The 23,116-nt window shown below is 34.0% G+C and overlaps 1 protein-coding gene across 1 annotated transcript in view; it reads right to left on the reverse strand.

Annotated features, from left to right (window-relative positions):
* The window catches only part of LOC136029755 (opsin, ultraviolet-sensitive-like), a 44,144-nt gene that overhangs the window by 9,032 nt on the left and 11,996 nt on the right, over positions 1-23,116 (reverse strand). Inside the window, exon 2 of the mRNA XM_065708260.1 lies at positions 19,932-20,062. Within this exon, the coding sequence (XP_065564332.1) occupies positions 19,932-20,062 (131 nt within the window). The remainder of the gene's footprint in view (positions 1-19,931; positions 20,063-23,116) is intronic.

Below are 23,116 nucleotides of genomic sequence, written 5' to 3' on the forward strand. Positions count from 1 at the left end.
GGGTGGAAAGAAGTATTAGAAAAAAGTCGAATTAGAAATTCATGGACGGGGGTAAAGACATATAGTTTGAATAAATTGGGATGTAGGAAGAGTGAGCGCAGCTTTGTTTGCCAAACAAATCATTTTGAATTGAGCATGAAGGATCGTAAAAACAGTAAAAGTACCAAAGAAAATAGTACTTTGAGTCAAAATCATAATCCCAAATCTTGTATTTTGTAAATAACTGAGAACTTTTTGTGTTGCTATGAGTTTCTAAGATGAAGAATAATTGGCATCATTCGGATTCCAGACAAGGAATTTGTCAAGGAAATGTCTGAAAATTCAATGATTCAGTGTAGTGAGATCAACCAATAAAAGTGTATTAAGCCAACGATGTGAAAAATCCAATATCGCTTAAACAGAATATGAAAATAATAATTGTAGCTAACGGAAAGGATGTGAACAGAAGAAATGGAAAAATCATTTCGTTTAACTGAGTAAAATTTTGGAATACTTTGCTTCTATAGAAAATAAATATACTAAAATGTCTGTACTTTTTCATTTATGTTCCACTTTAATTACAAAGCATTAGTTCTTTTTCTTCCTTAATAAATACAATATAACCAATACAAAATAAACGTGCTTTAACATTAAATTAAATAAAAAAAAACTAATTTTTTCAGCTGAAAGTAAGGAGCGACATTAAAACTTAAAACGAACAGAAATTACTCCGTATATGAAATGAGTTGTCCCCTCCACAATCCCTCGCTCTTTACGCTAAAGCTTTTAATTGTTTTAAAAAGTAGAATTGTGGCAAAGAGTCAAACTTTAGCGTAAAGAGCGAGGGATTGTGGAGGGGACAACTCATTTCATATACGGAGTAATTTCTGTTCGTTTTAAGTTTTAATGTCGCTCCTTACTTACAGCTAAAAAAATTAGTTTTTTTTTATTTAATTTCTGAACGTTTTTGAATTAATGCATGTTTGGTTTTGGCTCTCCGCACATAAAGTATTAAAATGAAATTTGTATATTAATTCTTTTTTTGGCTAAATGGCTTTCTCTTAGTTTTGATCAGACGATTTTGAGAAATAAGGGGTGGAGAAGGAGGCCTAGTTGCCCTCCAATTTTTTGGTTACTCAAAAAGGCAACTAGAACTTTTAATTTTTAATGAACGTTTTTATTAGTAAAAAATATACGTAACTTAAGAATTAACTTACGTAACAAACTTTCATAACCTTATATTTTTATTATGTATACGAGGGGGTTTGTACCCTCGTTAATACCTCGCTCTTCACACTAAATCTTAAGTTTTGTCCCAATTCTTTAAGAATGACCCCTGAATCAGAAAGGCCGTAGAATAAATAGTTGAAATTACTAAAAATACTTTAGCATAAAGAGCAAGGTATTTATCTCCTCCTAAATACCTCACTCTTTATGCTAAAGTATTTTTAGAACCCCTCATATGCGTAATAATCTCTGTTCCTTTTAAGTTTCAATGCTACTTCTTCCTTTCATTTGAAAAAACGTTTTCATGTTTGTTTTTCATTGTTTTCTTATAGTAATGCTAGAGAATCCTGCGCCCTTGTCATTAAATTTTTCTTCCCCCATGACAGATTCCTCCAAGGACAGATCCTCCAACATAGCCCCCCCCCCAGCCCCACCCCCAAACAAAATAAATCCCCCTAAAAACGTCTGTACACTTCCCAATAACCATTACTATATGTAAACACTGGTCAAAGTTTGTAACTTGCAGCCCCTCCCCCAGGGACTGTGGGGGAGTAAGTCATCCCCAAAGACATAGTTATTATGGTTGTCGACTATGCTGAACAAAATGGCTATCTCAAAATTTTGATCCGTTGACTTTGGGAAAAAAATGAGCGTGGGAGGGGGCCTAGATGCCCTCCAATTTTTTTGGTCACTTAAAAAGGGCACTAGAACTTTTCATTTCCGTTAGAATGAGGCCTCTTGCGACATTCTAGGACCACTTGGTCGATGACCCCTGGGGAAAAGAAAAAAAACAAAAAAAAACAAACAAATAAACACGCACCCGTGATTTGTCTTCTGGCAAAAAATACAAAATTCCACATTTTTGTAGGTAGAAGCTTGAAACTTCTACAGGAGGGTTCTCTGATACGCTGAATCTCATGGTGTCATTTTCATCCTACCACTTTTAGGGGGTGTTTCCCCCTATTTTCCTAAATAAGGCAAATTTTCTCAGGCTCGTAACTTTTGATGGGTAAGACTAAACTTGATGAAACTTATATATTTAAAATCAGCATTAAAATGCGATTCGTTTGATGTAGCTATTGATATCAAAGTTCAATTTTTTAGAGTTTTGGTTACTATTGAGCCGGGTCGCTCCTTACTACAGTTCGTTACCACGAACTGTTTGATAAAATAAAAACTACACATATATTTTGCTTTATATACAATAATCCTTGCAATTTATGTAAATATTTGTAGATTCAAACTTAATAAAAATAAAGACGATCTGTAAAAATATAAAGCATAAGTCTCAAACAATCCAGGGACGACGCAAAGACCTACAAGGCCCATTAATAACTGAAACTCTAGAAAAGGAAATTTGATAACAATTAGTTCATCTATTTATTATGTTGATAATTTTTAATACAGGGAGAAAAAAAACTAAAAAAGTCAAAGATCATTTCGGTGTCTGGAACTGTTTGAATAATGAAGTTTTGAAAAAAAAAATTTTAGGGCACAAAAGTGTCACACTTCAAACGTACACAGCATGTAATTAGGGGAAATGAAACCTCGGTGAAGAAAACAACATGGAAAACATTTTGTTGTACCGATTCGTAAAGAACGACATATGCCAAAAGTTTATGTCTTTGACAAGGTTGCAACATATTAGGCGTGCATAAAGGATAAATCGTACAAGGGACTCAATTGGGATGAGGAAGCACGGATCCCTCTATATTTTTAACTTCCTAGATTTTGAAAAATGCCTCTTTGGGAATATTTTGATTGAATATTTTTCTTTAGCAAATGGATTAAAATAATTTTAAAAAAAAAGCAAAATTGCTCGACCTCTTAGATCTCGTAACACATATTGCTCTTTTTCCCCACATTCACGTCATAAGATGCCACTGAAAACTAGCATAAGAATTTGAAATATTTTGAAAGGCTTGAAAGTTTCAGGGCATACAGACTGAACCAATCAAACCTTGGGAAAGACAACGTAGGCTATATTAAAACCAAAATTTGGTCGTATATATTTTGACAGAAAGGAATTTTTTTGGGGAGATCGTTTGAAACTGAATGAGAGTGAAGATTAAACCAATAGAAATTTTACGAAGGTAATAATTTTCAAAACCAAATTTCTGGATTGATTCATGATGTCCAAACTTTTTTTTAATCTTTTGCACAGTTTTGAAAACAATAATACAGATCTTTTTCTATAAGCTTCAAACATTATTATTTAAACACAATAACAGGCAAAACATAACATGAAACATTTATTTTCTATTTTTAGTACGGTGGATCATATATATATATATATATATATATATATATATATATATATATATATATATATATATATATATATATATATATATATATATATATATGTATATGTATATATATACTCATAGAAGACCAAAGCTTGTGTAGATTTTCGACTTGTTTGATTAAATAGCCACTGTCCATCCTACCAAAATTTTTAACTAAAAATACTATTAAAAAACTGTTGCACAAAAATATAACTGTTGATCCCGTATTCAAATTTTGCAAAAGTTGTATTATAGTCCCATATTTTTTTTCTTAGGCAGGACAGCAGAAAAAGTCTATTAACAATACTACTACAGTTTACCCATGATAAAACTATTCCAATTACTAAATGAATGAAAAGTAATTATTTTTACCGAAGGGCAACATCCACGGTCATTTGTTGTTTTTTTTTTTTTTTTTTTTTTTTTTTTTTTTTTTTTTACAGTAAAGTGCAAATTAGTTCTGGTCTTGAGAAGGTAGGGGATTATCAGAAGTTGTGCAATCTGATACTTGAATTTTTCTACACACAGATTTTCGGAGTTTTTATTTGAGAAAATTTGATACGATAGCCAAGTGTGGTTTGTGGAGAAAATTGGATGGTGTTCGATATATCAGAGTACAATAGTTAACAATTATCAGGTATCCAAGGTCCATTGGGCCACTGACCAATGAGGTAATTGCCACTGCCTTCTGTGGGCCTGCCCACATAGAGGTAAGTTTCTTCTCGTCTCTACCTGATGTTAGATAAATTCTAATATTATGGATTTTTTATTTTTGTTGTTACCGTCTTGGATGCGGCTTACGTTAAAATTGAGTATTTGTTCGCCAAACTTTGGCCAGTTCGAATCCTAGAAGTTATGAAGACAAATACTGGAGACAGCAAATTTATTGTTTTTTGCTGTGGCAAAAAAACACAACCGTCAGGTTCTATCCGTCGCGACCTTACTTAGTTTTGATAGCAATGAGAAGGAATCATCAACAAAGAAAACTAAGGCTGTTAATCATACGTTTGTATAGCTAAAAAATCATCCTGATGTTTACCGACAGTTTCTAAAAAAAGGCGAGATTCGGTAACAGATAGCCTTTTTCTCAAATCCCACTGTTTATCTTCGTAGATTAGTAGTGACTACAGAAAATGAACTTGCGGATACTTTAGCTAAAGAAATCGAGATAAAAAATAACGAAAAGCTGAAAAATCGATTTTGCAGACTATAGCTACTTTTTTTTGCTATGTTTCCAGTTGAAACACTGGCTTCTGAAATCTATGATACAGTATCCACGGAACCTGCTAAAAATCTGCAAAAAAAATCTAAAAACATGCATGCATATGATTGATTTCTTGCAAAATTACGTGAATAAGCTTGAGCTCAAACTAGACCATATTGAGCAGGAAATGAGAATTGATTCCCTGTTGTTTAATGGTGTGAAGCAGATTCCTTCGCAGAGTGAGGTGGATATCATGAAGCAAGTGTTGTTTGTCAAGATGGGTCTAATTAGTATTAAGGATTCAGACATAGTTAATGTTCAGCGATTTAGAGTTGGATCAAATAATACTCAAAGACCAAAAAAAGTTGCCCCTGCTCTCGTCCAGTTTCGATCAAAAAGAAATTGCTCGCCATTTGTTTAAAGCGAAGAAGCAGCTTAGTGGCTCAGGCTTATCTGTAGCTGAAATTCTTATCAAACAGTTCGTGGTAACGAACTGTAATAAGGAGCGACCCGGCTCAATAGTAACCAAAACTGAAAAAAATTGAATTTTGATATCAATAGCTACATCAAAAGAATTGTATTTTAATGCTGATTTTAAATATATAAGTTTCATTAAGTTTAGTTGTACCCATCAAAAGTTACGAGCCTGAGAAAATTTGCCTTATTTAAGAAAATAGGGGGAACACCCCCTAAAAGTCGTAGAATCTTAACGAAAATTACACCATCAGATTCAGCGTATCAAAGAACCCTACTGTAGAAGTTTCAATCTCCTATCTACAAAAATGTGGAATTTTTTATTTTTTTGCCAGAAGACAAATCACGGGTGCGTGTTTATTTGTTTGTTTGTTTTGTTTTTTTCTTTTTCCCAGGGGTCATCGTATCGACCAAGTGGGCCTAGAATGTCGCAAGAGGGCTCATTCTAACGGAAATGAAAAGTTCTAGTGCCCTTTTTAAGTGACCAAAAAAATTGGAGGGCATCTAGGCCCCCTCACACGCTCATTTTTTTCCCAAAGTCAACGGATCAAAATATTGAGATAGCCATTTTGTTCAACATAGTCGAAAATTGTAATAACTATGTCTTTAGGGATGACTTACTCCCCCACAAACCCTGGGGGAGGGGCTACAAGTTACAAACTTTGACCAGTGTTTACATATAGTAATGGTTATTGGGAAGTGTACAGACGTTTTCAGGGGGATTTTATTTTGTTTGGGCGTGGGGCTGAGGGGAGGGGGCTATGTTGGAGAATCTTTCCTTGGAGGAATCTGTCATGGGGGAAGAAAAATTCAAGGAAAAGGGCGCATGATTTTCTAGCATTACTATAAGAAAACAATGAAAAATAAACATGAAAACATTTTTTCAAATGAAAGGAAGGAGTAGCATTGAAACTTAAAACGAACAGAGATTATTACGCATATGAGGGGTTCTAAAAATACTTTAGCATAAAGAGCGAGGTATTTAGGAGGAGATAAATACCTCGCTCTTTATGCTAAAGTATTTTTAGTAATTTCTACTATTTATTCTACAGCCTTTCTGATTCAGGGGTCATTCTTAAAGAATTGGGACAAAACTTACGATTTAGTGTAAAGAGCGAGGTATTAACAAGGGTACAAACCCCCTCGTATACATAATAAAATATAAGATTATGAAAGTTTGTTACGTAAGTTAATTCGTAAGTTACGTATATTTTTTACTAATAAAAACGTTCGTTAAAAATTAAAAGTTCTAGTTGTCTTTTTAAGTAAGCTAAAAATTGGAGGGAAACTTGGCCTCCTTCTCCACCCCTTATTTCTCAAAATCGTCTGATCAAAACTAAGAGAAAGCCATTTAGCCAAAAAAAGAATTAATATACAAATTTTATTTTAATAATTTATGTGCGGAGAGCCAAAACCAAACATGCATTAATTCAAAAACGTTCAGAAATTAAATAAAAAAAAATAATTTTTTTAGCTGAAAGTAAGGAACGACATTAAAACTTAAAACGAACAGAAATTACTCCGTATATGAAATGGGTTTTCTCCTCCACAATCCCTCGCTCTTTACCCTAAAGTTTGACTCTTTTCCACAATTCTACTTTTTAAAACAATTAAAAGCTTTAGCGTAAAGAGCGAGGGATTGCAGAAGGGACAACCCACTTCTTATACGGAGTAATTTCTGTTCGTTTTCAGTTTTAATGTCGCTCCTTACTTTCAGCTAAAAATTGTTTTTTTATTTATGAAATGTAAGCGCGATCTTCTGAGTGCTTAAAGAGACAAGTTTGGAAATCGCATTGTGTGGTCTGATCAAGGCCGTATTTTTGTGAGTGAAACTAAGACTGCTCCAATCAGGCTCCAATCTGGTCAATTGATGGCCTTTTATAGAGTTTTTTTATATTTGTGTTATTTTTCTTTTTTTCCAAGTGCTACTTCTTGCTCTAATATGTGAAAAATTATAATGTCTGATTAAGACCGATTTAGTCTTTTAGTCTATAGGATTATTTAACAAAAGGTATTGCCGGCAATGATAATTTACCGATTGCTGAGCTAAAGGCTGTGAGGGAGAGTGTTACCGTATTAACGTTACACTTTTTGTGTTACGTATTAACGTTACGTTACACGTATTATTCGGTTACCATATATTCATGATATAAATGAAAAGAGTGTGTGACTATATTCTTGGAATGTCCACGTGACTGCAAGCTATCTGAATATTTTGGAATTAATTGTCAATTTTCTTCCTCTTTTGATATTATAGGATTATGTGAAACATTTTTTAGTTCAAACCCATCTCTTTCACTGTATTCATTTCCAGGTTATTATCATCGTGTTAGAAACTGAATGGTGATGGGTCGTGGTGGTGTCAGATTCCTTGTAAAGAATGGGTTGTTTTATAATGAAAGGTATGATCTTAGTATATGGATTGAAAGTAAGGTTGAAGTTTTTCAATTTAAATTGAATTTGATGGGAGAAAAAATATAATTAGTATGGTGTATAGGCCACCCAGTGCTTACCTGAAGGATTTTATGGAAGGTATGAGTCAGCTGATTTTAAGGGTACCGTCTGGAGCTATCGAGTTGTTATGGATGATTTTAATTTTAACCTGCTTGATTTGTCCAATCATAACGTCTAATTTTCAAATTTTAGGATGTCGTATGAGATATACCCACTTTTGGGTGTACCCACGAGGATGATTGGACAGAGTGTTACCCTAACTGATAATATTTTCATTTGTTCTGTCGACTTGAAACTTTGTTATGCTGATTTTGTAGTTATGGCTTTACCTTGTTCTGACCAACTTTCATTGGTGAGCGTTATGGAGTGTCAGTTCCATACAACAAAGAAAAAGAAAATAAAATGAAAAGAAATTAATGAAAAAAGAGAATCTACAAAAGTTTATGGAGGAGGTTAGTGCTATCAATTGAACCTCTGTGTTTTCCGAGGAAGAATCTTCTAGATAGCACTCGATTACCTAATGTCTGTTATTCCACCCATTTATAATACTACGTGTCCTATATAGGTAATGAAAGTGAATAAACAGAAACCCCGGAAGCCATGGATAATGAGTGAAATACTGGAAGAAAGAAAGCTAAGGATTGAGCTTTATCAAAGATATCTAGATGATAAAACTGATGGGTCGTATGAGTTTTTCACAAAACAGGGCTATTTAGTGAAAAAATAACGTCACAAAGCTACGACCAAATATTTTGATAGAAAGTTTTGAAACAGTAAAGGAAATGTGAAAGAAACATGGGAACTCATAAATGAAGTGACCGGTGGGAATTCTGAAATTGGAGGGAATGAAGCATAACTTGAAGGGCTCTACCCTAATGATTAGTCTGGAATTGCAAATGAGTTTGGTATTTTTTCTCTCTAGTATTAAAGTGTAAAACAGTGTAAAAAATAGATTTCAACAGGTTCGAGAATACATTATTTGTGATAATAGAGGCAACATTGTTGAATTAGCCTTTGATATGTGTACAAGCGATCGACTGCTTATAATAATAAAAACTTTGAAATGAAATATTGCGGGAGTGGACGGCTTATCCCTTTGAGCATTTACGACAGTAATGCATTACATTCTGCCGTGTCTGCTTTTTATTATAAACCTGTCACTTGAAAAGGGCATTTTCCCTGATCAATTAAAAGTTACAAAAGTGATACCACTTCATAAAGGTGGCCCTAAAAAAGAAATTGAGAATTTGTGACCGATTTCGATCCTTTTATTGTTTTCGACATTTGTAGAAAAAGTTGTTCATAAACGTCTATATAGTTTCATACAGGCTAACGGTTTACTGAGCGAGACCCAATTCAGATTTCACAAAGAACACTCGACAACTAATCCTTTGCGACAACTTATGGAATCAATTAACAGTGGTATGGACAGAGGTGAAACACCTCTGTTTCTATTTATAGATATTTGCAAAGCATTCGATACAGTTGATTTTCAAGCACTACTAAGTCGGTTTGAGTCGTTAGGTGTTCGTGGAAAGTGATTAAAGTGGTTTGAAAATTATCTCACAGGGATATCCCTCAAATTAGTTTTAAATGATGTGCACTCAGCAGTATTTCCAGTGATGTTTGAAGTACCACAAGGATCAGTGTTAGGTACGTTGCTTTACCTTATCTATATAGATCTCATGCGTCTTTATTTGAAAGATGTGTGTCTTATCTCGTTTGCTGATGATACCGTTTTAACAGTGTTTGCCTCATCTGTGAAGATGAGTAATCCCTCAAATTAGTTTTAAATGATGTGCACTCAGCAGTATTTCCAGTGATGTTTGAAGTACCACAAGGATCAGTGTTAGGTACGTTGCTTTACCTTATCTATATAGATCTCATGCGTCTTTATTTGAAAGATGTGTGTCTTATCTCGTTTACTGATGATACCGTTTTAACAGTGTTTGCCTCATCTGTGAAGGACCTGGTGAGAAAAGTGAATTTCTTATTGGAAAGACTGGAGATTTTCACTTCATTAAGTCTAACGTGTGTAAATGATCACAAGACATTTTATTGACGTTCTGTAGCGTTGGTACACCACTGACTGTGTCTGGCCAGGTATATATGGTAATATATGGTAAATATATATGGTAATTCAGTTCAGCAGGTTGATCATCTCCGCTACCTTGGTTTTTATCTTGATTAGCATCTCGCATGGAAAAATAACAGTGACGCAATTTTATAAGAAATTGCCTGTGGGGTAGGCATACTTCGACGTCTGCAGCACTTTCTAACACAAAGGATACTTCTAACTATATATTAATCGTCGGTTTATCCATATATTTCCTATGGTTGCCTCGTATGGAGCAGTAGCTACATATGCAACTATAGAAGAGTGCAAGTTCTGCAAAACAAAGCTGTTAGAACAATCAGTAGGTATGTCCAGGATTTACACGACACCTCTACTTGTTTTATGTCCCTGAAGCTCCTCAATATAGGTTGGATAAGAGATTACCAAGCTGCAGCATTTGTTTCAGTTTAAGAAAGGTTGAACCCCTGATATTTAAGAGTTTTACCAAATTTATAGTAACCTGCATAATTATGGAACTAGGCAAAGTGAAAATATAGCTGTTGATTTGCGTTGAGGTACCAGGTCGTCATTTTTGAATCAAACACCTTGGTCAATCTGTATGTAATGAGCCACCATTGAGCAGTAGAGTGGTGGAACATGTGCCTCAGTTTAAAATGAATTTAAAATATTTTTTGGGGGGATTTGATGAATTTTATTATGGCTAGTAGGTCGGGTAGGCGAGGAGAAGCAGCTGGAGAGGTAAGGGGGACTGGGAAGGTAAGTGGGCCAGGACTAAGTTGGTAGGACAGGGTGGGGTGGGGGAGGGGGAGTTGAGTATTGAAGAATGATGGAGACTGGATTTGTTATTATTGTTCTTTTTCATATTTTTATTTATCAATTATTATTTTTAATTCATTTATTTATTTATTTATCTATTTTATCACATTTATAGGTTATGGTCTATTTATTTTTCGTTTATTTGTAACAGTTTTAATCAAATAATTGAGGCTTAAATAAATAGTCGAGTCAATCGGTAAGTAGTTATGTGGACTTTCGTGCGACCGCAAACCCTCATAGGTTTTCTCCAGCACAACAGCGTTGTTTTATTTATTTGTTTGTGAATTTGCAATGCTAAGCTTATATGAACTTATGTATTAACTTATCAGCCCCTCTAGAGCTAATTTCAGTTCGTTTTGAGTTTGACACTCAATTTGAGTTATTCATTGTAACTTCTGTTTGTTTTGGATTTCATTTATTTATTGATGGTGACTTTTGGTGGTCTTACACTTGGGAGATTATTTGACTTTACGTCTGCTCATTTCCGGTTTTTCTTAGAAAACCTCTTTGCTTTTCTTAGAAAAATCTTTTTTTTAAAAAAAAAGCTTTCATAATTAATTTATATTTGTTTTCTATTTGCATAATGAAAAAAAAAAACTTTATATCTTTTCTGTTTTTATAAGAATCCACAGTTTAGCTGTAGAACATGTTTGACAAAAATAGTATTATTTAATTTAATTTTATATCTCGTCAAGTTGACCTGAAAAATAAGATTTAATCTATGTTCTATGTATCTAAATCTATGCTCTTTAACCACCTCGATGCAATTACCCTGTTTTGATTTTTTCAAATTGTAAGAGCAGAAGTAGTAGTAGTAGTAGCCCAGAAAGTATCAACTCAATATCCCCAGTCGTTATCAATATATTACTGAGGTGTCTTATTGGCAACCATATTCACAGCACCCTTGGATTTAGTTTCATAGCAACATTTAGTTTTAAAGCGTAATGGGCCAATTAAATAATTTAAGGGGGTTGATATACCCAATATTCCTAGAGATATAGTTACAGGAACGATCTACTATGCTGAATAACTTGGATGTTTCAATGTTTTGACTGGATGTGTTCCCCCCCCCCCCTAAGAAAATGTCTGTATGCTTCTCCATCAGATATAGACAAATTTCATAGCTTACAGGCCTCTCCCCACGGACTCTTGGGGGTCATTTTACCCTTAAATAAATAGTTATTTGATCTTTTTGGGAAATAAATATGCGTGGGAAGAGGGCTAGTTGCCCTCCAGTCTTTTTTGTCACTTATAAAGAACACTGGAACTTTTAATATGCGTTCGGATGCACCCTCTCCTGATCATCTAGGATCATTATTTCAATATGATCACCCCTGGGAAAAAAAACAACAACTAAAAAACACGTTTCCGTGATCTGTCTTCTGGTAAAAACAGCCAAATTCCACATTTTTCTATATAGGAGCCTAAAACTTAGGGTTCTTGGATACACTGAATCTGATGGTTTGAATTTCATCAAGATTCCTTCAGCTTTAAGGGGTTTACTCTCTATATAAGAAATCTTGCAAATTTTCTCAAGCTCGTAACTTTTCACAGTAACAATAAACTTAATGAATCTTATTTATTCGTGATCAACATAATAAGCTGATTCTTTTGATGTATCTATTGATATTGTAATTCCGCTTTTTTAGAATTTCAGTTGCTATTGAGCCAAGTCCATCCTTATTTACAGATCTTTACCACAAACTGTTTGAAAACTTCATGGGGCTGCACATCTTGACAATCTTATAATGCCGCAGTGCCCCACTAGAGCTAGAAGAAAAAATAAGCAGCTTAAAGGTTTCAAGCTTTTGCAATTTACTTTTACTAGTCAGAATGACGTTAATATTATTTTATTATTATTTCTTAATAATTTTTTAATTTGAATAAAAAAAAATTTCACTGGGCATTTTCTGTTTAGCCATTTTCCTAAATAAAGGGAACGAGAGGGGGAGCATTTAAGAGTACTATTTTAAGTATTCTGTCAAGGGTTTTTTGCCATGGAGATTTTATTGGCACGTTCTTTATCCTTCCATAACTATTTACTCCAGAAATGACATTAAAATTTCCACTGTGCTATTTGCCCCCGTGTTAGTGTATTTTCAAGAAAAATTTATATAAATATAGTCATTAAATGTCAGCATTCACTTTCAAAATAGCTATTAGACAGCTTTCAACAATGTATTGGTTGCCTACTAGTGCGGAAGAAATAAAAAGTATAAAAGAAAACGTGAGCATTCCATCGTATTTCAAAATATCGAAAATTTTCATAATTAACTTTTACTTTTAAAATAATATATAGTAGTTCTTGCTCCAAAATCAAAATTTGATCCCCTCAAGGTTTTCACTTCATTTCAATAACTAAGTTTTCACTAACTAAGGGGCTTTGACAAGGAACATACAAAAGGGGAAGCTTTAAAACAGTTAAAAGTTTTTCAACGACAAAGATTTTTACGCTAAAGTTTGACTCCTTCTCATAACTCTACTTTAAAAAAAATAAAACTTTAGCGCAAAGAGGGAGGCGTTGAGGAGGTGACAACCCCTTTCATAAACGGAATAATTTCTGTTAGTTATAAGTTTTAATGTCGCTCCTTACTTGCAGTTAAAAAACTTTTTTTTTATATATTTATTTAAGAATTAACGACGCTTCTTGACTATTAAGGTCCCTGCGTCGGCCCTGTAATGCATTCATGCAGCGTGATTCGATCTCTGGGTCCCGTATTACCAAGCTAAGGTCAAATCCACTGCGCCACCACAGGACACTTTTTTTTTCATTTAATTTCTGAACGTTTTTGAATTAATGCATGTTTTGATTTTGGCTCACCGCACCTGAATAATTAAAACGAATTTTGTATCTTAATTTTTTTTTTTTTTTTTTTGGCTAAATGTCTCTCATAGTTTTGACCGGATGATTTTGATAAAAAAAAAGGTGGGGGAGGAGGCCTAGGTGCCTACGCAACGACGTAAGCCAGTCTGCAGCAACTCCAATTTTTGGCTACTTAAAAAGGCAACTAGAACTTCTTATTTTCTTACGAAGGTTTTTATTAGTAGTAAATATATGTAACTTACGAATTAACTTACGTAATGAAATTCTATATTTGTATGTTTTTATTACGTATATGAGGGGGTTCTCCCCCTCGTCAATACCTCGATCTTTACACTAAAGCTTCAACTTCGTCTCAATTCTTTAAGAATGACCCCTGAATCACAAACGCCGTTGAAAAAATAGTTGAAATTACTAAAACTACTTTAGCGTAAAGAGTGAAGTATTGTGGAGGAGACGAGCCCCCTTATATATGTAATAATTTTTATTCGTTTTAGGTTCTAATGCTGCTCCATACTTCCACCAGAAAAAAACTTTTTTTTATTTATTTTTCCATTGTTCTTTTAAATAATGTTAGAAAACCCTGCGGCCCCTTCATGGAAATTTTCTTCCCTCATGATAAATTATTCCATGGAACAATCCTCCCACGTAGCGTCCTCCCCTGACCCCCCTTTAACGTGTAAAAGTCCCCCTGAAATCGTCTGTACACGTCCCAATAACCATTACTTTATCTAAACAATGGTCAAAGTTTGTAACTTGCAGTCCCTCCCCCGGAGACCGTGGGGGAGCCGGTCATCCCCAAAGACATGATTATTAGGTTTTTCGACCATGTTGAACAAAATGGTTATCTAAAATTTTTTATACAAATACTCTGGGGAAAAAATTAGCATGGGAGGGGGCCTAGGTGCCCTCCAATTTTTTGTCACTCAAAAAGGGCACTAAAACCTTTTATTTTCGTAAGAATGAGTCCTCTTGTGACATTCTAGGACCACTGGGTCGATAGAATCACCTCTGGGGAAAGGAAAAAAAAACAAAAAAAAAAACAAATAAACACGTATCCGTGATGTTTCTTCTGGCAAAAAATACAAAATTCCACTTTTTTATAGATAGGAGCTTGAAACTTCTATAGTTGGGTTTTCTGATACGCTGAATCTCATGGTGTGATTATCGTTAAGATCCTTTGACTTTTAGGGGGTGTTCCCCCTATTTTATGAAATAATTCGATTTTTTTAGGCTCCTAGCTTTTGATGGATAAAAGTAAACTTAATGAAACTTATATATTTAGAATCAGCGTAAAAATACAATTCTTTTGATGTAACTATTGGTATCAAAATTCTATTTATAGAGTTTCGGTTACTATTGAGCCGGGTCGCTCCTTGCTACAGCTCGTTACCATGAACTGTTTGATGTATTCAATAGATATTTTGAGACGGTCCTTTTATTCAAAATAGTCGAAATATCATATAAGAAGGCTATTAAGATTGATACGAACCAATAGAGCCTGAAGGCGAATGTTGTAGGTTATGCACCTGGGACGTTTAAGGTTCTTATCAAAGGGATCATTTGTTGAAGTTTTGAAGTTTGAATTTGTTTTTGAATTTGTTGAAGTTTGAAGTTCTCTTTTAAGAGTCATTAGTGATAGAGGTCTAAAAGGCAAGGGCATCACTTTGACTCTTAAAAAGGGCAATAGAACTTCTGATTACCAATCCACTGAGTCCTGTCCAAAGCATATTTGATAATCTTTTCTATAAGAACCTTATATGTCCCCAAGGCATAACTTACAACTCTTTCTCTGAAAGATGTAGGGGGGGGGGTGTCCTCCTCACATAGTTTCTGAAACCTTCAATTAAAATGAACAAGATTGTTATCTCCAAATTATCAATGAAGATTTAAAGGATATAATGAGCATAGAGGGGGGGGGGCTGGTTACTCTCTAATCTCTTTGACTCTTAAAAAGGGCACTATAATTTCCATTTTCAAACCAAATAAGCCCCATCTGAGGTTTATACGACCGTCCATTCCATTAAATCCTTATATGCCCACATGCTATTACTTGCAACCATATCCCCAGGGTGCTGGGGGGCCATATCTAAACTCCCTCCATCACTTTTGACACTTAAATTGGAACTAGAATTTCTAATTGCCAACCAAATGGGCCTCTTCTAAAGTTAAGCAGCCATCCCTTCCATAAAAACCTTATATCCCCGCGGCATAACTTGCAACCCTCGCCCCTAGACTTTGGTGGTATGTATCAACCCCAAAAGCCTTGTTATATGATCTTTGGAGAACTCTATTAAAGCAAAAATAACAAAAAGAATCAAACTATCTACCAAGCATACAACTACCACAAATCAGCATCAATGAATAAATGAAACCAAAAACAAACATAACTTACAATAAATAACTGAGTCAAACTCAAAACGAGCAGAAATTAACATGAGTAAGGTTCAAAACCCCTATACTTTCTAAAAGCTAGAATATAATTTGTACTTTACTGAAAAAAATTCAAATGAATGTGCATTGTCATTTTAATATAAATATGTTGATATTTATTCCTTAAAATCTTAATTAATTTTGATTTTTTAAAGTTATGAAAGTGCAAACGTTTAAAGGAAGTTTTTTGTTCAGTAAAGTTCAGATTATATTCTGGCTTTTAGAAAGCATATGGGTTTTTAACATGAGTAGAGTTCAAAACGCCTATGCTTTCTAAAATCCAGAAGAAATACATAATTATACTACACGATATAAAGTGAGGACACCTCAAGTTGTTATAACTAGAACTTAATTTTCAATATGTCATATTGGGCCAAATGTTTGGAATAATTTGCCAGAATTTCGGAAAAAGTTCGCAAATATGTGTGATTTCCGTAGAGATCTCGAAATAGTTTGTTTCCAGTTGTAAAATTTTTAAAGAATTGTTAAATTAATTTTCTTTCGCTCTCAATTTTTCACCAAAAAAAAACATTTAATGCAGACAAATTGTTTTATTTGTTTAGGATGGTAGCAGGGATTTTTTGCGTGTGTTTCTAGGTTAAATGTGGTGTTGTATGGAGGGGTTCTTGTGACCTGGAGTAGGGTAAATTCAATTTTTTTGTCTCTTCTTCTTTTTTTCTTTGTTTTCTCTACTTCTTTTTATAGATGTTATTCCTATGTTTAAGAGGTTACTCCAAACAAGCAAAAGCTTATGAACGGTTAATTGTTTTGCTTTTTTTTTCTATTTGGCTTTTCTTTCGTCCTGACTAAGCCCCGTTATCAATAACAAAAAAAAGTAAGTTTAGTTATGTTAGGTTAAAAAAAGAACATTGTCAATGAAAAGTTAAAGAGTAATTTTACAACTTAAGATGAGCTCACACTACCTTATGTAAAATACTGAGCTACTTTTTCATCTAATAGTTAACTTAATTACTAAAACCCAACTGAATACTTATATAAGATAGTGCCTTATGTAATACCTGATAATAACATAACCACTATGAATCAATCAAAACAAACAAACCAAAACTACAAGTCAACACACAATAAACCAAAACTTACAGCAAGTGATAACTACCATAATCTGAACTGAGGTGTAGCTACACTGAAAAATGAGTTTTGATTTAACAAACTAATTTTCTATTGATTTTAAAGCAATGGATTTCAAATAAACTAACCATAAATAAGAAACTAGTTTCCTGTTGAACTCGCAAAACAAACAAGGCTTTTACAAGTTGTCACAAATGATAAAAGCCCTAGAGCCTGTTGAAGACAAGTAGGAATAAGAGCGTCACCAGGCAAATTGTTATGTCCCCTGAGCATTATTACTCTCCTTCTACAGAGCAAGTGAAGTTCCCTCCCTACCGTCTCCCGCAACAAAACTTCACTGGAAATTTAAACTTGATTCCGTAGTAGAGGAGCAAAACAGGATAGATGTGGCAAAATCAAGTATAAAGTTCACAACGAATATAATGGAGCTTACTGTGCAATGAAAAATGTCTGGGTTGATGGATAGCCTACCGATGGATAGGCTACTTTTATGGGGTTATTGTGTGTTGAAAATCGACTCTTTTTTGGTATTTTCATTGAAAAAAGATAAACTACCCCCCCCATAATTTGTAAAATAAATACCCCTCCCCCCCCCCAAAAAAAAAAAATTCAATTTAAGCCACTGGTTTACAATTTCTGAAGCGTAATTTAAACTCAATGAACTTTATACATCAGAAACAAAATAAAAATTCGGTGCTTTAGATGTATATATTGCTACCAGAAATAATTGTTTGGTGTTTAGTTACTATTAGCACGACCTCTAGTAGCCTTCCTTTGTATAACCTCACCTGAATCTTCTAAAGAATAGATCTAGCAGACACAGCCAATTATTAAACGTTATTCAAAAAAGTGTTTCTTCCAAATGTGAGTAATATCTTGTATGATGAAAAGTGATGTAATAAATAACTATTTATTATTCAAAATATTATTATTCAATATTGTTCAAAATGGTTCTATTATTAGGAGAAGGATCATTCAAACGGAAATCGAAAGTTCTAGTGTCCTTATCAAACAGTTCGTGGTAAGGAAAAATATTGAAAAGACTGATAAAAGCTGAGGAGTTTTCTAAATATTGCCAAGAAAATTGCTCAATTATATTTTAGGCACTCATATGATCTGAACAACTCAAAATATTGAAATAACTATTCAAAATGCATTTTATTTCAAAAAGAAAAATGAAATGGCCTCGTAAGAATACCTTTGGATGGAACAGACGTTATACAAGCTGTCCAGTGTTTGATGATATTAGCAAACATTTTTGTACTATTCCAACTTCCATGCAATTTGACAGCATACTATTAAATACCTTGAAGGAATAGCCCGATTGTCAATCAATACCCAGTATGACCATTAAGCTTTAAGAGTTTCTGGAAAGGACTGAGAGTTTCTTTTAATTTAATAAAAAAAACAAGTTTTTTAAAACTGAAAGTAAAGAGCAAACTTTCATTTAAAAAAACTTGTTTTTTTAATTTAATTTCTGATCGTTTTGAAATAATGAGGGAAACTCGGCTCCTCCTCCATGGAAAATTCCCGTCCCTCGTCCCTAAAAATTCCCGTCCCTAAAAATTAATATAAGAAAAATTCTACCACGTACCCCCCCTATCAAGAAAATCCCTCTGAAAATGTTTGTGTACCTACCAATAACCAGTACTACATGTAAACATTGGGTTAAGTTCATAGCTTCCAGCCCTTCCCCCGGGGACTCTGGGGGTTAATTCATCCTCAGAGAAACAGTTATTAGATTTTTCGACTATGCTGAACAAAAAGGAGATTTGAAAATTTGAATCAGATGATTTTTGGAGAAAATAGCGTGGGAGTGGGGCTATATACCCTCCAATTTTTTTGGTCAATTAAAAAGGCAACTAGAAATTTTTATGTCGGATCAAATGAGCACTTGGGGAGCACATTAGGAGGGATATATCCCAGCACGTACACAAGAAGGGGTTCAAGCCCTGCCTTGGTTCCAAAATTCTTAGATTCTTAATGTTTTTATTCACTTCATCAAATTCCTAAGAGCTCCCCTAAGGCATTTTTTTCTTCCCCTCGTAATTTTCCCATCAACCGTAACCCCCACTCCAAAACCAAACTATACGTGTATGACTTTAGCCACCTACCACAGATTTGTTCTATGATACCCGTTACACAAATGCCGTGCTTATTATCGTAAATTAAAAGAACTTTTTTCTTTTAGATCTTTAGTCAGACCCTCTGGACAAGGATTTGGGATTTGAATCCCTCTGAGTCTTATTTATGGAATAGACCAAATTGTGTTATGGGGCATAAAGCCATTTTTTTGTCAGGACTAACAGAGCAGAAGGCTTTACGAAAGTGATTAAGATTTCAAAGCAAAATATTTCTAGACTAATTGTATTAGTTGTAGAAACAACAAATTAAGTTTATGAAATAACTTAATTTTGGCCCTGAAAGTGGTAAACAAAATTGGTAATCTCTTAGATCCTTGAGAGAGGTATGTGTTTCCATTAGGGCTAAAAGGGATTGCCACAAGTACTCCCATTCAATTAGTTTTTGAAAACCTAAATGCCAAAAGGATTATTTAGGCGTGTAAAATTAACCATTTTATTGTACCTTTCTAATTTTGTAGCATCAACTAAGACAAAATTCGATTCAGAAGTCAAGTTGAAATTTTGCACCTTTTCCCTTCCACTAAGAAGACAGAATAGCTTGCAATTTAGTGAGGTTAAATATTACATTGACTCTCACTTTTTTTGGATATGACAGTCGTAATTAAAAGCTAATCTGTTTCCTTTTTTTTGCTAATTTCCCAATTATTTAAAATCTATCCATTTTCCTTGATTTTATATATCGTTCCTTTAGCTTGTACTTTTCTATTTTTGTCATTTAACTTTTTATTTTACTTGTGACTAAGCCATGTGTGGATTGCTATATTTGTCCAAGAATTAATTTGGTGTTTAGTTTCGATTAAATAATTTTGGCCCAGTTTCGCTCTGCTTTTGTCAGTAATCCCGGTTGTTTTCTTTAAAACATTGAATGTTATTTACCTGCTTTTCATGAGAATTGAGGTTTTCCATTTATTTTTTTCTTACTTACCAATTTCTCCAAGAACTGGTCCATACCACAGACTATTTACAATAAATATTGGAGATTTCATGGCCATAAACATGTCACTTATGGATAAGTTCAGGACAAGTATGTTAGGAGGTGTCAACAAATGTTTCTTTCTGTAAAAAAAAAATCATCATTTGAACAACTCTGAGCTTATTTATAATCTGAACTTGAATATATAAGGATTAGAAATAACAATCTGAATACCGAAAATTGTCTACACGAGGAATTTCTAAATTTTTCAGAGGACTGGCTTCGGTGCACAAGAAACCAGAATCCTCAACCTTAGACTTATATAATTAGAAGGAGTATAGTTCTAATTTATTGTATTATCGTTCTGAAATGGTATTTCATTAGCCTTAGATTTAAGGAGAACCTAATTTTCATTTGTTGGGAAAGGAATGGGCTAGCCACTGCATTAGTTGAGTCAAAAGAAAAAAAAAACCCTAATATGAATGAGTACTTTTAAAACCCTTAGCAAAAAAATCTCAATCTTCTTTTCTTAAATCACCTATATAGTAGAAAGCTCACTGAGAGCTCAAAAATTTAAGTTTACGACAAAAAGCAATCATATCTAACAATTTTCCCAAAGTAAATTGGGATGGGAAATCTTCTATACGAGGTTTGCTAATATCAAGTTGGAGATGTGTGACATTTGATACTTAACAAAGTACTTTTTTTACTGGAGACAAAGAATCTAAAGAACTTTTATCTGACAAATATCTCTATTATTTTCTAGGATGTAAAAGTAATTTTCTGGTCTAATAGTGACTAATGATGTACAGCAGAGTCAGCACTCCTATGGCTCTTAGTTCTCTCCTCTGACGCCATATGAGAAGGGATCAGAGAATGTAAACAGACTAAAATGATACATTTACCGTTAATGACTCTTCAGGGATAGAGATTGCAGGAGAAAGAGAAAGTACTATAAAAACACTGTCAATTTATCTAGCAAAAACAATAATTTCATTACAATTTAATAGTATGATACTTTTTAAACTTAGAGATGCTGTAAACAAATTTTAAGAGAAGAACACAGTGGTTTTAGAAAGGGTAGAGGATGTGTCGTCCGAATTATCACTCTTATGTTAATAACTGAGAAGTGCCATGAGCAGGTGTTCAATTCAGCTGATAGAAGAGCTTTAGTGAAGGTCTTATCCTTGTATGGTATACCAGACAATTCCTTTAAAGTGATTAGTGGAATGTAAAAATAAATTAAAAAAAAACAAGTTTTTTCAACTGAAAGTAAGGAGCAACATTAAAACCTTATATGAACAGGAGTTATTACGTATCCTCGTCAACACCTCGGTCTTTATGTTAAAGTTTGAATTTTGTTTCAATTCTTTAAGAATGACCCATGAATCACAAAGGCCGTTTAATTAGAATAAACAGTTCTAATGAAAGTACTAAAAGAATTTTAGCGTAAAAAGCAAGGCATTAAGGAGGGGGTAAACTCCCTTATATACGTAATAATATATGTTCATTTTAAGTTTTTATGTTGTTCCTTACTTTCAGTCGAAAAAATTTGTTTTTTTATTTAATTTCTAATTGTTTTTTAAATAATATTGGGAAGTGCCCCCCTTCACGGGAAAATTCTCTTCCCCATGAAAATTCCTCATGGAAAGATACTCCCGCTTAACTCCCTTCCAGAGCCCCCGACCCCCCCCCCCCCAAACACTAGAAAAAAATCCCCCCAAAAACGTCTGTATACTTCCCAATAATCACTACTATATGTAAACAATCGGGAAAGTTCACAACTTGCAGCCCTTCGCCCAGAGAATTTGGGGGATTAAGTCATCCTCTAAGACATAGCTATTATATTTTTCGATTATACTGAAAAAAATGGCTATCTCAAAATTTTGATCCGATGACTTTGGGAAGCAAATTATCGTAGGAGGGGGCCTAGTTGCCCTACAATTTTTTTAGTCACTTAAAAAGAGCACTAAAAATTATGAATTCTGTTCAAATGAGCGCTTCGGTGATATTCTAGAATCACTAGGTCAATGCGATCAACTCTGGTAAATAAAATAAAAGAAAAAAAACCCGCATCCTTGATCTTTCTTTTGGCAAAATAAATACAACATTCCAATCTTCATGCAGATAGGAGCATGAAACCTCTACAGTAGGGTTCTCTGATACTCGGAATCTCATGGTGTCATTCTCATTAAGACTCTACAGCTCTTAGGGGTGTTTCCCCCCTTTTTTCAAAAATAAGACAAATTTTCTCAGGCTCGTAACTTTTGATGTGCAATTCTAAAACGGATAAAATTTATATATTTGAAATCAACTTAAAAACCCATTCACTTGATGTATCTATTGGTATCATAACTCAGTTTTTATTGGTATCATAACTCAGTTCTTAGAGTTTTGGTTATTATTGAGTTGGGTTGCTCCTTACTGCTGTGGTTAATCCTAAAAAGGGCTTATGCCTGATTTGCCTCTCACTCCCTCGGACTCTATGTTGCGGCCTTTTCTACAATTAGCCATGGCTTGATGCACACAACTACTTCATTTTGAATCAATGATGTCCGTTGATTTTGAATTAAAAATCAAGTAGTTGCTTGCATCAAGCCATGACTAATTGTAAAAAAAAATCCAAGACAGATGGTCCGAAGAGTGAGGTCTGAGACGGTTAATCATTTTTATCAAAAGCTTCCGTCAATCAATTGATTCAAGTATGCTTGACCGTCTTGGAACTTGTTTGACGCTTGAGTCAAGCGTTGATGGTGATTGATGTAAAGTTTGAATAACTCGAGCGGTTGACGAGGGTGATTGACCGTTTAGACTAGTTTTGTTCCAGTATTGTTTCAGTCACGCCCCAACAACAAAGGAAGACACATCAGAAGTAAGCAAATATGTGGAAAGCGAGTTTATTTTTTTATTAATAGAGGTATATTAGGATCATCCTGAGTTATCAAATATATAACTGAAATGAGAAAAGTGTGGCATTTGAAAGGATATTTCGGATGGTAGAGACATTGAAACCAGATTATACAGTTTCCGAACTAAAAGAGAAATTTCGTGTTTTAAGAATAAATTTCATCTGTGAGTACAAGGTGATCGAACAGAAAAAGAAATCCGGAACATCGGCAGACGACATGCCACAGCCCTCCCTGTGATAATACAATGTCCTTTCATTATTGGACTGCATTTCACACACGGTAGACAAT

This window comes from Artemia franciscana, chromosome 7 (assembly GCF_032884065.1).
Source record: "Artemia franciscana chromosome 7, ASM3288406v1, whole genome shotgun sequence".
Classification (NCBI taxonomy): Eukaryota; Metazoa; Arthropoda; class Branchiopoda; order Anostraca; family Artemiidae; genus Artemia; species Artemia franciscana.